At 54.4% G+C, this 13,599-nt stretch overlaps 4 protein-coding genes across 4 annotated transcripts; 2 read left to right on the forward strand and 2 right to left on the reverse strand.

The window, feature by feature from the left end:
- On the reverse strand, positions 1–3,324 carry EsH8_V_000583 (DEAD/DEAH box helicase; the record flags this gene model as incomplete). Its single annotated transcript, XM_083273099.1, has 2 exons — positions 1–2,971; positions 3,035–3,324. The coding sequence occupies 2 exons, from the start codon at positions 3,322–3,324 to the stop codon at positions 1–3; spliced, it is 3,261 nt and encodes a 1,086-aa protein (XP_083125814.1).
- A 613-nt stretch (positions 3,325–3,937) lies between these two features.
- On the forward strand, positions 3,938–5,002 carry EsH8_V_000584 (snoRNA-binding rRNA-processing protein IMP4; the record flags this gene model as incomplete). Its single annotated transcript, XM_083273100.1, has 4 exons — positions 3,938–3,943; positions 4,003–4,589; positions 4,643–4,774; positions 4,831–5,002. The coding sequence occupies 4 exons, from the start codon at positions 3,938–3,940 to the stop codon at positions 5,000–5,002; spliced, it is 897 nt and encodes a 298-aa protein (XP_083125815.1).
- Positions 5,003–7,155: 2,153 nt separating this feature from the next.
- EsH8_V_000585 (t-SNARE) lies at positions 7,156–8,268 on the forward strand (the record flags this gene model as incomplete). The annotated part of the gene is made up of 3 exons (XM_083273101.1): positions 7,156–7,233; positions 7,311–7,841; positions 7,912–8,268. 3 exons carry the CDS (start codon positions 7,156–7,158, stop codon positions 8,266–8,268), a joined length of 966 nt encoding a protein of 321 aa, XP_083125816.1.
- A 1,760-nt stretch (positions 8,269–10,028) lies between these two features.
- Positions 10,029–12,088, reverse strand: EsH8_V_000586 (uncharacterized protein; the record flags this gene model as incomplete). Its single annotated transcript, XM_083273102.1, has 3 exons — positions 10,029–10,267; positions 10,319–11,762; positions 11,897–12,088. The coding sequence occupies 3 exons, from the start codon at positions 12,086–12,088 to the stop codon at positions 10,029–10,031; spliced, it is 1,875 nt and encodes a 624-aa protein (XP_083125817.1).
- Positions 12,089–13,599: the final 1,511 nt, after the last annotated feature.

Below are 13,599 nucleotides of genomic sequence, written 5' to 3' on the forward strand. Positions count from 1 at the left end.
TCAGTCGAAGCCGCCACCAATCTGGCTGTGGAAGGCAGTGCTGACACTCTTTTCGTCGTCGTCGTAGCGTCGGCCAAAACCATTGCCTTGTCCCATGCGACCGCCGCTCTCGACGTAGTGCTTCAAACGATCACTATGGCTGTATGATGCAGGGCGCATGCCGTGAATGGCATCCTGAAGACCAGCGCCCAGGCTGACTCCACCTTGCCCAACACCCTTGGCGCCAATGACGCTGGCGCTGGCATCTGTGTACTCCGAGTTTGCCACGCTCTCGCCAGCAACGCTTTCAGTCGCGCGTCCTCCCCTCTTGTTGCCGGAGCGGCCAGTTCCGGGCACTCCCGGCAGACCAGGCCACTGATCAGGGGTGAAGCTCGAGAATATGGGTGGGTACGTGGTGTTCAGGCCGGCACCGCCCAGAGAGCTGTGGATGGACGAGACGTCGTCTGGAATATAGGACATCAGAGAACCCGAATCAAAGTCGCGCGTGGAACCAGCACCATTGAAACGGTTGCCGCCGTTGGGAATACCACCGGCATTGAATTGGGGAGCCTGGCTCATTTTCTGGCGATATGCGGTTCTCGGCTTTCCAAACTGCAAGAGCGAGGTCTGTAGATTGGTCAATGGGCCCTCAACCAGACACTTTCGGTCCTTGAAGTGAACAAGGAGGTGGTGCCACAGTTCATGCTTGGAAAGAACCTTGGGGTTGCCGATGATGACAAGACCATACTTAGCACGGGTCAAGGCGACATTGAGGCGGCGGGGGTCCGAGAGGAAACCAATGCCTTGGTTATCGTTGGAGCGGACACAGGACAGAACAATGAAATCCTTCTCACGACCCTGGAAGGCGTCGACAGAAGCAACCTCCACCTCCTTGTAGCTCTCCTTCTTGAAGGTGCCTGTGTTCTGCATGGTGCTAACAATGTAGCTTCGTTGGCCTTCGTACGGAGTAATGACACCAATGTCAAGCGGCTTGACTCCGGCCTTGAAGAACCGAGTGACAACCTTTTCGACGTTTGAGGCCTCAGTTCGGTTGAGGTAGGACGTTCCAGATGCCGATATTTCCTCGTTGCCGAGGTTGGACCAGAACATCATCGGCATGTCAACGACAGGCCAAGGGAAGTCCACATCACGGCGAACGCGGTCCTTGACAGTCACACCGTTCTGAAGAGATCCGTCGTAAAACATGTTGGAAGGGAACTCCGACAAGCAGGGATGCATGCGGTACTGAATGTTCAGGCGGATGGGCACCAAGCGCAAGTTGACAAGACGCTCGAACAGCGACTGGTTCAAACCTGCCTTTGCGGCCTTCTTGTTCATGATGACGGGTCCCAACTGCTTATGATCACCGACCAAGACGACCTGCTTGCAACCAAGGACAAGAGGAATCATGCACTCGGGTTCGGCAGATTGGGTCGATTCGTCGATAAGAACGTTGCGGAACTTCATCTTCGAAAGACGAGGATCGCCCGCACCAACACAAGTGCAGCAAACGACGTCAGCGTTGTGCAGGATGTCTCTCTCAGCCGCCTTGGTGAGCTGCTTGAATTTCTTCTCATCCTGGCTAGACAACTCGCCGAGTTCACTCTTCAGCTGCGCAAGCTTGACAAGCTCTCCGTTGCTGTCGTTCATACGGACTTGCTCGTGGAGAGCAAGGAAGCTCACAGACGACTCCACATCTTCGCGAGACTTGGCCGTAAGACGGACAACCTTCAGACCGGTACGGTGAATTCTCTCACAGAGCTGGTCGACGGCAACGTTGGATGGCGCACAAACAAGGACCTGTCCGCTGTTCATCTTGCACAGGTGGTAAATGATGGTCGCGGAAGTGACTGTTTTACCAGTGCCCGGGGGTCCCTGGATCAAGCTGAGCGGAGTCGACAATACAGCCTTGATGGCGGCAATCTGGCTGGTGTTGAGATCGGGGAGGCCGGGGACGCTGAACTTCTTAGGCATGGTCGTCTTCATCGGCGCAACCGCAACGTCGTGGCCAAGCAGCTTGTGAAAAATGTATCCCGATACACTCATATCGTCCACAGCGAAGGTCTTCATCGCATACTGCATGCGATCGTACGATGTAGCCTTCCACACATAGTCTGCTGAGAAGTTGTGGGTGCACTCGGTCGGGACAGTCTTCTCGTTACCGGCCTTACGCAGTTCGAGGGTGACTTCATCGGACTGGTTGTTGGGGATCTTGATGACATAGCCAACACCCTCCCATGCCGGGCGAAGCTCTCCCTTGTACCGAAGTCGCATTTCGTCTCCGACAGCCAGCTTGACATCGCCGGACTCTATCTTGTGCAGTTCGAAGCTGACCAGATGCTTGTTATTAAGACCGTAGTCCCAGCGAACCGTGAGCCCATCCTCGGACTGAGCTTCCTTGAGCTTCTTATCGTAGTCGGATTCCATCTTGACGAGCGGACCAAATATGTTCTGGTAGTGGTAGGGATCGTCGTACTTGAGGAGGACGGGATGAGGATCGTCGTCAATACTGGCGGCCTTCTCGAGGTCTGCTACCGTCGCAGTTGAGTTTTCCTTCCACATCTCCTCCAATTTCGCAATCATGGGCGGGGTCAAGTGTCGGGCACGCAGCTGCTCGGCATCGGAGGGAGTGGCGACAAGCCAGGTCAGGAAAGCTCGTTCCTCGATCAAGGGTTGCCATCGTGAAGTGTCCCAGCTCATGTCCTTGGAAGAGGTGTTCGCGGCGCATGGTTGGCGACAAAGGAGCACAACGACAGTGTCCGACTTGGCAGGGATGAAGCCCAAGAGAAAGACGTTCTTGGTTCCGCAGTTATAGCACTCGAGCACAGTATCGCCTAGGGTGGACTCTGGGTGAAGTTGAACCTCCTTGTGTCGAGCGCGCACCAAGTGGTTGACAATGTGCGACGATGTCGCGTTTCCACGAGCACTGCAGAACCACTTGTTACAGCCAAGGCACTTGACAACGGAACTCGGGGAATGTATTCCACAGTACCTAGATCGGATAGGTTAGCCCAAGAGCCAAGGACATATGGCGGACGAAGTGGAGGAGACCTACGCGCAAGCGTGAGAAGGAAGCTCCCTATCTTCTTCCTGAGGTCTTCCAAGGCTCAAGTCCTTCATAGCCCCGACAGGCATGCTCGTCAGGCTATCATTATCGTCGTCGTCGTAGAGCTCGGTTTGGTTGTCATCGTCATCGGCCCGGCGGCGACCACCGCGACCACCAAACTTGCCGTAAAGAAGGCTCTCGTCGGGGTCGATTCCCGCGAAGTCATCGGCGCCAGCCTTGATCGCGGCTGCGGAATCGGAAATCAGGTGGTTACCCAGGTGGGTAAATGCGCCCTCCATTGTCGCAATAATTCAATCCTCCACTTCTCTCTGCTGATCTCCCTTAGAATATAGCGTCAGTGGGCAGTCGCGACAGAGGTAGAAGAGAGTAATTTGTAAAGGACTGTTGTGGCGAAAGAATTTGGAATCGTCTCTAGCGTCATGGGCATGCGCAACTCACCTCAGCCTTTCTAGTTGTTCTCGAATATTTCGGCGTCGCAGAGCCTCGGGTGGCTAAGGTCGTACGGAAGGGGAATTCGAGATAGTTCGGGACGGGAAACGTCACATCATATCGGTACGTGAAGATCGGGGATTGGTGCGGGAACCTGAGAGGTACACCAACTGAGCAAAAGCTTGTTATGATCGGTTGTGTGCCTTTTTTCTGGTGAATTCAAGCATCCGCAGCTTGAAAGATCTGGTCCGGCCCAAGCGACCTGAGAAGGGAGCAGTCATTTTGGTGGGATGCGGTTATCGCCACGTGATGCGATACGATAAGCGGGGTTAGCTCGGGGAAACCGATAAGGAATTTTTGAGAAAGTGAGTGGGATGAAGTTTTGCGCTGCATTTCAGTTCGAGAGTGTCGACGGCGCATTACAGAACCCAATTTCAACCACGTCCAGCAAACCCCGCCAAGATGATTGTGAGTGCCAGCACTTCTTGGATTGATCTGTTGGATCATAGCTGATATGGAATTTTCAGCGGAAACAAGCCCGCCAACGGCGAGACTACCTCTACCGCAAGGCCTTGATCCTCAAGGAAGCCGAAACGAACGAGAAGCGAGCCCAGCTGCGATCGGCCCTCGCCTCCGGAAAGCCACTCGATCCGTCAGTTGCGAAAGACAAGGCTCTGCGAAAGGATTACCAGTACGATGAGTCGCGGCCGGAGCTTAGCGTTCACGATGAGATGGACCTCGACGACGAATACAGCCAGATGAGCGGGTTGACAGACCCGAGGATCCTGGTCACGACATCCAGAGACCCATCGAGTCGCCTCACAGCGTTCAGCAAGGAAATCAGACTGCTTCTCCCGACTTCCGTCCGCCTCAATCGTGGAAACCTCATCCTTCCCGATCTTGTTCAGTCCTGCAAGTCAAATGCGCTCAGCGACGTTGTCCTCCTACACGAACACAGAGGTAACCCGACGGCCTTGACGATATCACACTTGCCTCACGGCCCAACTGTTTCATTCTCATTACACAATGTTGTTCTCCGTCACGATATCCCAGGATCTGTACGAGGCAGTGTCTCTGAGGCGTACCCCCATCTCATCTTCGAGGGATTCAAGAGGTACGCGCGCCGCCTCTTCTGTCTTGGCTGATGTTGCTAACTTTCTCGCTCAGCCGACTGGGGCAACGTATTGTGAAGGTTCTGAAGCACCTGTTTCCTCCTCGCGAACCAATCAACACCAAGGCCAAAATGGGCAACCGAGTGGTCACGTTTGTAAACAATGAGGACAGTATCGAAGTCCGGCAGTAAGTGGAGGCTGAACCCATTATTTTGAAACAAAGCCGCTCACACATTGCGATAGCCACGTCTTTGTTCGCACCTCGTACGACTCTGTCGAGCTTGCCGAGGTTGGACCGCGCATGACGCTGAGGCCGTTCGAAATCCGCGGTGGCACTCTGGATAACAAGGAGGGAGACGTCGAGTGGCATTTGACACATTATACCCGCACTGGCAGAAAGAAGGAGTACCTGTGATGCAAAACTACCGATGGAAAGTCGTGTCAGCAGTTGCCGAAGCTTCGATCATTGCCGCCGCCGTATAACAAGACGTTATTTGACAAGCATAACAAGGTCGACATACGGGCATGTGGATTCAGAAGCGGTCGCGGAAGAGGGGATGCCGTATGAAGCTCCCAGGAAAGCATCATGGAGTTGTGAGAGGCTCAGGGTTCATAGATGGGCCACGAGACATAGCTCCATTACTCAATGGGCTTGCTGGAATTAGAGACGGCGTGAGATATGTCATCGTGGGGATGACATGAACGGGAGGTTACAAAACGGCATTGGACATGGCCGTGGGACAGCAAGCGACCATGACAAGTATTTGAGACTACGAAGACCAGCAGTCGAAGACTAGCGAGGTCCAAAATGTACAAGAAGAAAACAAAAGTAATCACTTGAAACCCCCAGTGGATTGCGACCTTGCCATTATGGTGACTACCGACCAATCGTACGGGCTGAGTTGCAGCTGCCGGTTGCCCTCACTTGACGTGTGGCGCAATGCTTCGGCATTCGTGGCAGTAACAGCACTTGGCTCTTGGCCGTCAATTGAGTTTAGCTTGCCTTTCGTTCATCCCCATGTCGACGTACTCAATCAAGTAACTGGGGGCATTGGATGGACTGGAACCTAAGCCATAGAGACGCCGGTGGTTAGTCGAAGCAGCTGCCTTCTTGCGACAGCCATCACGAGCCAATCGGGAACCAGGTGCAATTGTCATCCACGACCGGGGCGGATGTGTCAAGGGTCTCTATCCCAAAGCCAGGATATAGGACAAACGACACGGCCCCTGTGGAATTGTTGCAAATCGGTCCCTGAAGTGCCCCGCCACGATATACGCGCAACGCGGATACGGAGTGAAAGCGGGCTTTTCGAAGCCACCGTTCGTTGCTTGCTAGTTCCCTTCACCATCCTGAAGAGAGGATGGGTTGACGGGGAGGGGCAAAAAGAGGCGGTGTGGGTAGATGCGAAGGCAGCAGTATAGTAAGGTACGCGGGTAGGTGGGTAAGGTAGGCAGGTGTGGCAGGGAGGCTTAGGCCAGATTGTGTGAGTGGGCAAAATGGGCAGCTCGCACAGCCACCAATTAGTGACGCTTCGCACTGCGGTAAGGGTCAATGTGGTCAGCGAAGAGCCGAGCCTGCGGGCTTTCAGATGTGTCCCTTTTCGCCTTTCCCGCTCTGGACTGGGTTTGGAGACGACAGCCGACAGCTGAAGGTCGTCGATTCGTCGTTGAGAACATGCAAGCATCCCGTAACCATATTCTGCTTTGTTCGCTATTTTTGGCCGCGGTCGCCACTCAGCGAGCGCATGCTCCATTCCACTCCAGTCCACCCACCCGGTGTCAATCGTCACCTTCTGGGCGCGGAATGGCTGGACATGCAGTTTTTCCAGTAAAGAATGACAGGCATGTTCGGGCAAAAGTGTGAGGGGTGGCTTCCAGCCTCCCGCCAACGCCCAGCAGCCTGTACCACCAGCGGACAGTGTGTGAGACACCGCTAGGGTGAAGACAGTCCCTACCAGCTGCGACAAAAGAACATTGCGTCCCGTGTATAATAAGCTTCGCCCCGCCCGTCGGCGCAATTTGCTCTGATGTCACTGCCCGAGCTCCGTCTTGTCTCTCCTGTTCTCCTCGCATCCAGCCTTTCCTCCCCTTGCGATAATAAGATCCGGGTCTTCTGCGGTGGACGGTCACAGCATCGTTTCATTTCGAAAGGGATTTTCCTCTGAAAGCTTGTTTATTTGTTTCTTCTCGTCAGGATTTGACAGAGAAAAAAAGGACCCCGGAAATCTGATCGGCCAATCCAGCCCACTTGTGCCCCATCCCATCCAACCATAGCCACAGCCCGGGGTATCCGCTCTGACAGGTCCCGGTGCCTGATTGGGCCCGTCCCGACAGTCATTTCAGTGCCTCTCCAGCACTTCCCAGTTCCTGTCAGCGGCCGGACGTCACTTAGCGATCAAATATCAGCCGAAAGATCCTCACCTGGCACCACCACAACTCTCTCGTGAGCGCGCCGACTCATCCATCCCCTTCACAGCCGGACCACCCCCGCCAATTCCATCCGGCCATCCACATTTGCGCTTCTCAACGCGCTGTCTGTCATCACATTGACAAGAGAATACAGTCAATATGTCGTACCAACAGTACAACCAGAATCCCTATGCCCAGGGTCCGGATGCAGAGGATGGACGCGGCTACGACAACCAGGTCCGTTTTCCCACCCATTGCAACGACTGCGGCGCGAAAGCGCAAACCTGCCACCGCATTGCTAACTCCTGTAACAGCCGCAATATGGCCAGGGTCAATATGAAATGCAGCCTTACGGGCAAGAGTCGAACCAGTACGCCCCGCAGCAAGCGGCGCCCACCACATTGAGCCAGCAGGATTTCCTCCAGCGCGTGCAGTACCTTCGTCAAGAGATCCAAGGTCTTACCTCCGACATTGAGGGCATCGCTCAGTTGCACCAGCGTTCCCTTGCCTCCCCCGACGGCAGCGCCAGTTACCAGCTCGAGCAGGCCGTCTCTTCGACGCAGCTTCGCAACACTGCGGTCAAGGACGGCATCAAGGCTCTCGAGAAGGACCTCGTCAAGACACAAGACGGATCGCGCGCCACAAAGAACGCTCAGCTCAACTCCCTAAAGAATACTTTCAAGGCCGAACTCGACAAGTATCAGCAGATCGAACGGGATTACCAGCGCCGCTACCGCGACCAGATTGCCCGCCAGTACCGCATCGTCAAGCCGGATGCGACGGAAGCGGAGGTCCAGGAGGCGACGCAACTCGACTGGGGTGATGAAGGTGTTTTCCAAACAGCGGTACGTTCTAAGAGCCCCATGGCCGTCAATGTCGGTCCGACGAGGCGTCAAGTGCTAACAACATTATCAGCTCAAATCAAACCGGACAGGCCAGGCCAATTCAATTCTGGGCAATGTCAGAGCGCGTCACAACGAATTGCAGCGCATTGAAACGACTCTCATCGAGTTGGCTACTCTCTACCAGGAAATGGCCCAGCTCGTCGAGCAGCAAGAGCCCGTTGTCGATGCCGCCGAGCAAAACGCCCAGCAAACCGTCGAGAACATCCAAAAGGGCAACGACGAGGTTGCGACAGCCAACGCTCACGCTCGCAGACGCAGAAAGCTCAAGTGGTGGTGCCTACTCGTCGTCGTTCTCATCATCGCCGCCATCGCGCTCGGTATCGGCCTGGGTCTTACCATAGGCAAGGACACGGCCAACAAAAAATAATACGACAGTCAAGTTGAAATTGCATGGTGACGTGGAAAAGAAGTAATTCAGAAGACAGGCGACTCAAAGCCTGTATGAAGGAAAGGGACAGCGCGCAAAAAGAGAAGCACTACGATTGTTTAGATTTCATGACCATGGCTCGGACGGAGGAGGCATACTAATCAGGGCACACGCACGCGCTGTATCTGCCACATCCAAACCAGCTCCTCCGACGAAGCCACGACTGCCGCCGGGTACCTATAGGACACGGCGGGCTCTTGATTCCCCACCGAGGTTAACTTATTGTACTCATACTCTTCACACGATCAAACGGAATTGGGGTTTCGGAGTCTTTTTATGTATTTATTTAGCGTTCCCCGCCGTCCATTGGATGAGATGGGTGGAAGGCGGGGAGGCACATTTCCTTGTACGTATCGCACAATGGCGAGAGTTATGAACCTGCATCATGAACACCACCCTCCCCGTCCTACCCAGAGAGATGTTATTATTCTTCAAATTCTGCACCTTGGCGTCCCAGTCCCGCTGCCGACCTATCAACACACCCACTTCATCAAGCCACGCGGAGACCCGGCCAGTCTAGGCCCCATGCTGGCTCTTCGATAGCATGCCGTACCCCGGTCTCCGTGCCGGTAGAGGCCCACCGACAAATTTGCTTTGACGATGGCCAACGCCCCTCCATCCACATTCCACATCGAAAAAACTCCCCTGGCCTGTCCGTGCCAGCACGCCCTAGCCCCAATCACCCCTCCCCAGCGTTCATAATCACCTTACCGGCTGACCGTCTTCAACAACAGATGGTCTGGTGGTGTAGTTGGTTATCACGTCAGTCTAACAGACTCCGAGTGCGAATTCGGCTTCTGAGAACACTGAAGGTCTCCGGTTCAAGTCCGGGCTAGATCATACCACATGGGCGATTGGTTTAGTGGTATAATGACCGCTTAGCATGCGGTAGGTCCAGGGTTCGATTCCCTGATCGTCCATTCTTTTATTTTTTTTCGCTCCACGGTCGTCGTCGCGAGGACGGTCGGATGGCTCTCTTTTTACCCGTTATTGTTTGTTACTGCCAAAGAGAAGCTATTGTCGTTTTCTTTGTGATTTGTATTGGTTGGGAGGCAAGCCGGGGCGTATACAGTGAGCGATACTAACGTGGATAATGTGCCTTATACATTGATGCTGTGCTGTCCTAGACCAAGGCAGGTTCTTGCACGGCATTTGTATTGACGTACAATTGCATTTTCCTGTTGCCGGTTGGCAAGTCTTCATGACGGTGACGGGGTTAAAAATGTCAGTAGCCAAGCTCAGAAATACAGTTGACTAGCAGGATTACATGCTGCTATATCTTCTGGCTATCGGTCCTATTAATGTGCACAGCCATATCACAATCGACAGGGAGGAGGAAAGAGTAGATGGTATGGAAATGGTTACAGATGACAATAGACTAGTTCTACAATGCTCTCACCAATGTACGCAAAGTGAGGGAAGTCGGATTATGTACAACATATAGGGTTCAACCCATGCCTCCCAGCCGTGCGTAGCCCTGGTTTCACTCCCCCTTCCCAAAGCTCCCCGCCGCGCCAACTAAAAAGACACGACACAGAAAACGGGTGACTTGCCCGCTTTGATATTTTCCCCTATTACCAACAAGAAACCCAATTGTCCAGGTCATCCGCTCCTGCTCATACTTGGGAACTGCTCTTTTCTTCTTACACGACGCCTGTAGCTGAATACTTCATGTTCATCTTGAGCACGTCATAAACCCTTTACCGGGGCATGCCACCCGGGCCGATGCCCTGAAGCTTGGCCGCCAGCTTGGGGTACTTCTCCTGCACCTGGAGCTGTGTGCGCGTCGCCTCGGCGTAGGAGAGCGCGTTGACGATCTCTCCTTCAGTGCGGGCGAGCTCAGCGGCGCGCTCGAAGTACTTGAGCGCCTCAGTGACCTTGCCCTGCTGCAAGAGGAGCTGAGCCATGGTTGCAACGGCAATGTCGCACTCGGGATCGACTGCGGTGGGTTAGCGGCAGCACATTAGTTCGGGCCTGGGCTATAACTTACTGATGAGCGCCTTCTGGCACAGCTTCTCAGCCTCGCCGAAGTCCTGCTTCCATTGGAAGAGGGTAAGGGCCTTGTTGATGAGAGGAAGGACGTTCATGGCCATAGGCTTCGTCTTTGATTCCATCTCGATGGCGTTGTCGAACTTCTCAATCGCCTCCTGGAAGTTGCCCTGGTCCAGAAGCAGTTCACCGTAGTAGTTGTAGACATCCGGGACCTCCTTGAAGTTCTTGATGCAACGGCGGAAGGTCGACATGGATGACGCGATGGAGCCCATCTTGTACTGCGTGACACCGAGTTGAATGTGAGAGAAGATGAAGTCGCGGTCAAGGTCAATCGACTTCTGGTAATCCTTGGCGGCGTCTGAGAACTCGCCCTTGATGAAGTGAAGCTGGGCACGGTGGTAGTAGATGTCCGGGTCCTCGCTGTTCTGCTCCATGGCCTTATCGAAGTCGTCGGCGGCCTTCTCGGGAGCACCGAGCTCGAGGTTCATGCTAGCGCGCTTGATGTAGCTCTGGGTCATGGAGGGGTCCAGCTCAATGCTCTTGGACAGGTCGGCCATAGCATCGTCGTGCTTTCCAAGCAAGCAGCTGAAGGTGCCGCGGAGGTTGTAGGCCAGAGCCTCGAACTCGCCCAATTCGCCCAGCTCCAGGGCCTTCTCAAAGGCTGCTCTTGCCTCCTCGTAGCCATCGCCAGTCTTCTTCTCCAGGGCGCTCAAACCGAGCTGCAACTGTCCCTTGCCCGTCTCCTCGGGCAAAATCACAGAGTCTTCGAGACCAGCCGGGCGAGGCTTGACACGGAAGCTCTGGAGGTAGTTGCCGACGAATGTATGGCTGGGCAGCTTGTTGGGTCGGCTGGCCATCATCTCCTGGGCCTTCTGCTCGGCGAACTTCTTAAGCAGCCTCTCGACCGACTGTGCGCTGTTCTCGTTCTTGAAGCTGTCGATGATGCAGGAGGCGGTGAAGTCAAGCAGGGCCTCGCCGTACATCTTAAGGTGCTCATACGCATTGGCTCGGCGGTTCAGGGCCTTGACATATTCGGGGTCGAGGTTGATAGCGGCGGTCGTATCCTCGACAACCTTGTCCCAGTTGCCCAGAGCATTGAAGCAGGCCGCACGGTTGGAGTAGAAGATGGGGTTGGCCTTGCAGAGAATGGCCTTCGAGTAGAGGTCGATCGCCTTGTTGTAGTCCTTGCTGCCGTAAGCCTGGTTACCAACATCCTTCAGCTTGGCGGCGTATTGCTCTCGCTGTTCCGTAGTGAAGGTCGCAACAGTGGTCTCGTCGATCTCGGGGAGCTCCTCGGGGCTCTCGACGGTGGCAGCTTTAGGTTGCGTAGGGGCAGCCGCCTCTGCGGGTGTGGGGTTCTTCTCTGCCTCTGCTGCTGCCTTTCGCTCGGCTTCCTTCCTTTTTCTGCGTTCCTTCTTGCTCAACTTTGGTGTCGAGTCCTTCTTCAATCGCACTATGGTTAGCCTCGTTTTTTGATGAAGGGCGATCCGGCGCCAAGATCTCGGTAGTAACGGCTGAAAAAATTGGATCGCATGACGACAGGCGTTGCGAAAAGGAAATGGGATACAAAACGTACGGAATCGCTGTTGAGGAAGTAGATGACACCGGCACCGGTAGCAACGACAGCAACACCGGCGGCAGTGTAGACAATGGCCTTGTTATCCGAGGCCCAGGTGGTGATGCGATCCCAAAGACCAGAAGACGAATCAACTGGGATGACAGTCGGGGGACTGGCCAAAGGAGGCACCGACGGTAGGGGATTCGACATTTTGGCAATGGGACGGAGCAATTGGTAAAAGGGAAGAAGGTATCAAGGGTGGCACAGGAACAAATGTCGCGAGGTCGGAAGGAATGTAATTAATGGGCTGACCAGCTTGGTCGATGATGTCGAGGTTGCAGGAGCTGCAGTGTTGCGGGTGCTGTTGCTGCGCTGGGCCAGGAGCTTTCCGGGCAGTAACCGTCCACGAAAAATTATTGCGCGACGGGGAAGCTCGTGAGGAGTTTTTCCGGCCTGTCGCCTCAGCGGTGCTGTCATTCACCAAATCAGCTTGGCCTCAGGCGATTTATGAGTGGGGGCGCAAGGGAGAGCCGCCTATAAATCTGCACACTACGTAACCAAGAGGGTCTTGGCCGTCCGCATGGCAAGGGTACGTTGGTCAGCCAGACAGCAGCGCCATGTGGCACTGATAAGTCCTACCACTAATTGCCATGGCAAAGATGGATTTTTGTGGCTATTACGCCGTTGTTGTTTTTTCCCTTTCCTTCCGTTCGCTTCTCCTTCGCTTGATGGCACAAGAGACCCAATGTGCCCAGTTTGCGAGTAACCCAAAAGTTGCAACTCAATGACCAAGAAATCTTATAAAATGTCCGATGCAGTCGTTGCAAGTCTTTGCACCCTTGACGAGACTTCGCGCAATCAGCTTCGGGCCATTTTGATACGACGCATCTACGTTTCTTAACCTTTACATGTGCCTCACTTCTCTTTTGGTCGGAGAGATTCAAAGTTTTGGTAGGCCAAGTTTCGTATCGCCCTCCAAGCCGTTGCTAGTTGGCCTTCGGCAATAAGCCACCTCTCCCCATCGGCGTATTCCTTCTCAGCAGAAACCACATCGCTGTAGCATATTCTCTAACAGCAAGCTCCGATCCAACAGAAAGGACAACGCACACGGGGTAGGTCGCATGCCACCTTTGACAAAGACCAGTCCTGTCACCAAGTAAGTACGATAATGGCGGGGTAAGACCTCCTCAGGGTCGGGGATCAAATTGATGGTTGCCCGGATAATCGTGTCACTGGCACGATGTTCAAACAAGTGATACTGATTTCTGCGATCCGATGGTTTGTTGCGAAGGGACTGTGAACTCGGCGCAACCAAGGAGAAATATGCAACTCATCCAGCCCCAGCCAGCACCTGCAGCTCCCGCGCAGATCATATGACGTGCGGCCGGCCACCGATACTCCAGAGCCAATAAGGAATGACGCTCGCTTACGGGCCTTGCATCTCAGCGAACTTGTCCATGAGGTCCCCGGCATCGTGTTTAAGGACCCAGTCCGTTCCGTGCCGAGCTCGGTGAAGAGAAGATCCTGAGCACTGCAGGTGGAATCGTCGAGGCGTCGCAGTACCTGACGCTACTGGAGAACTCGCCGCCTCATCTCACCCCAGCTACGGCCTCAGGCTTAAGTTCAAGATAATCGCAGTGGCACATGGCGACCGGGACGCAGATGAAAGCTAGTCAACGACAAGATGGTCTCCCATTCCATCCCAACCCAGGTACAATCAC

Source organism: Colletotrichum jinshuiense, chromosome 5 (assembly GCF_051148585.1).
Source record: "Colletotrichum jinshuiense chromosome 5, complete sequence".
Classification (NCBI taxonomy): domain Eukaryota; kingdom Fungi; phylum Ascomycota; class Sordariomycetes; order Glomerellales; family Glomerellaceae; genus Colletotrichum; species Colletotrichum jinshuiense.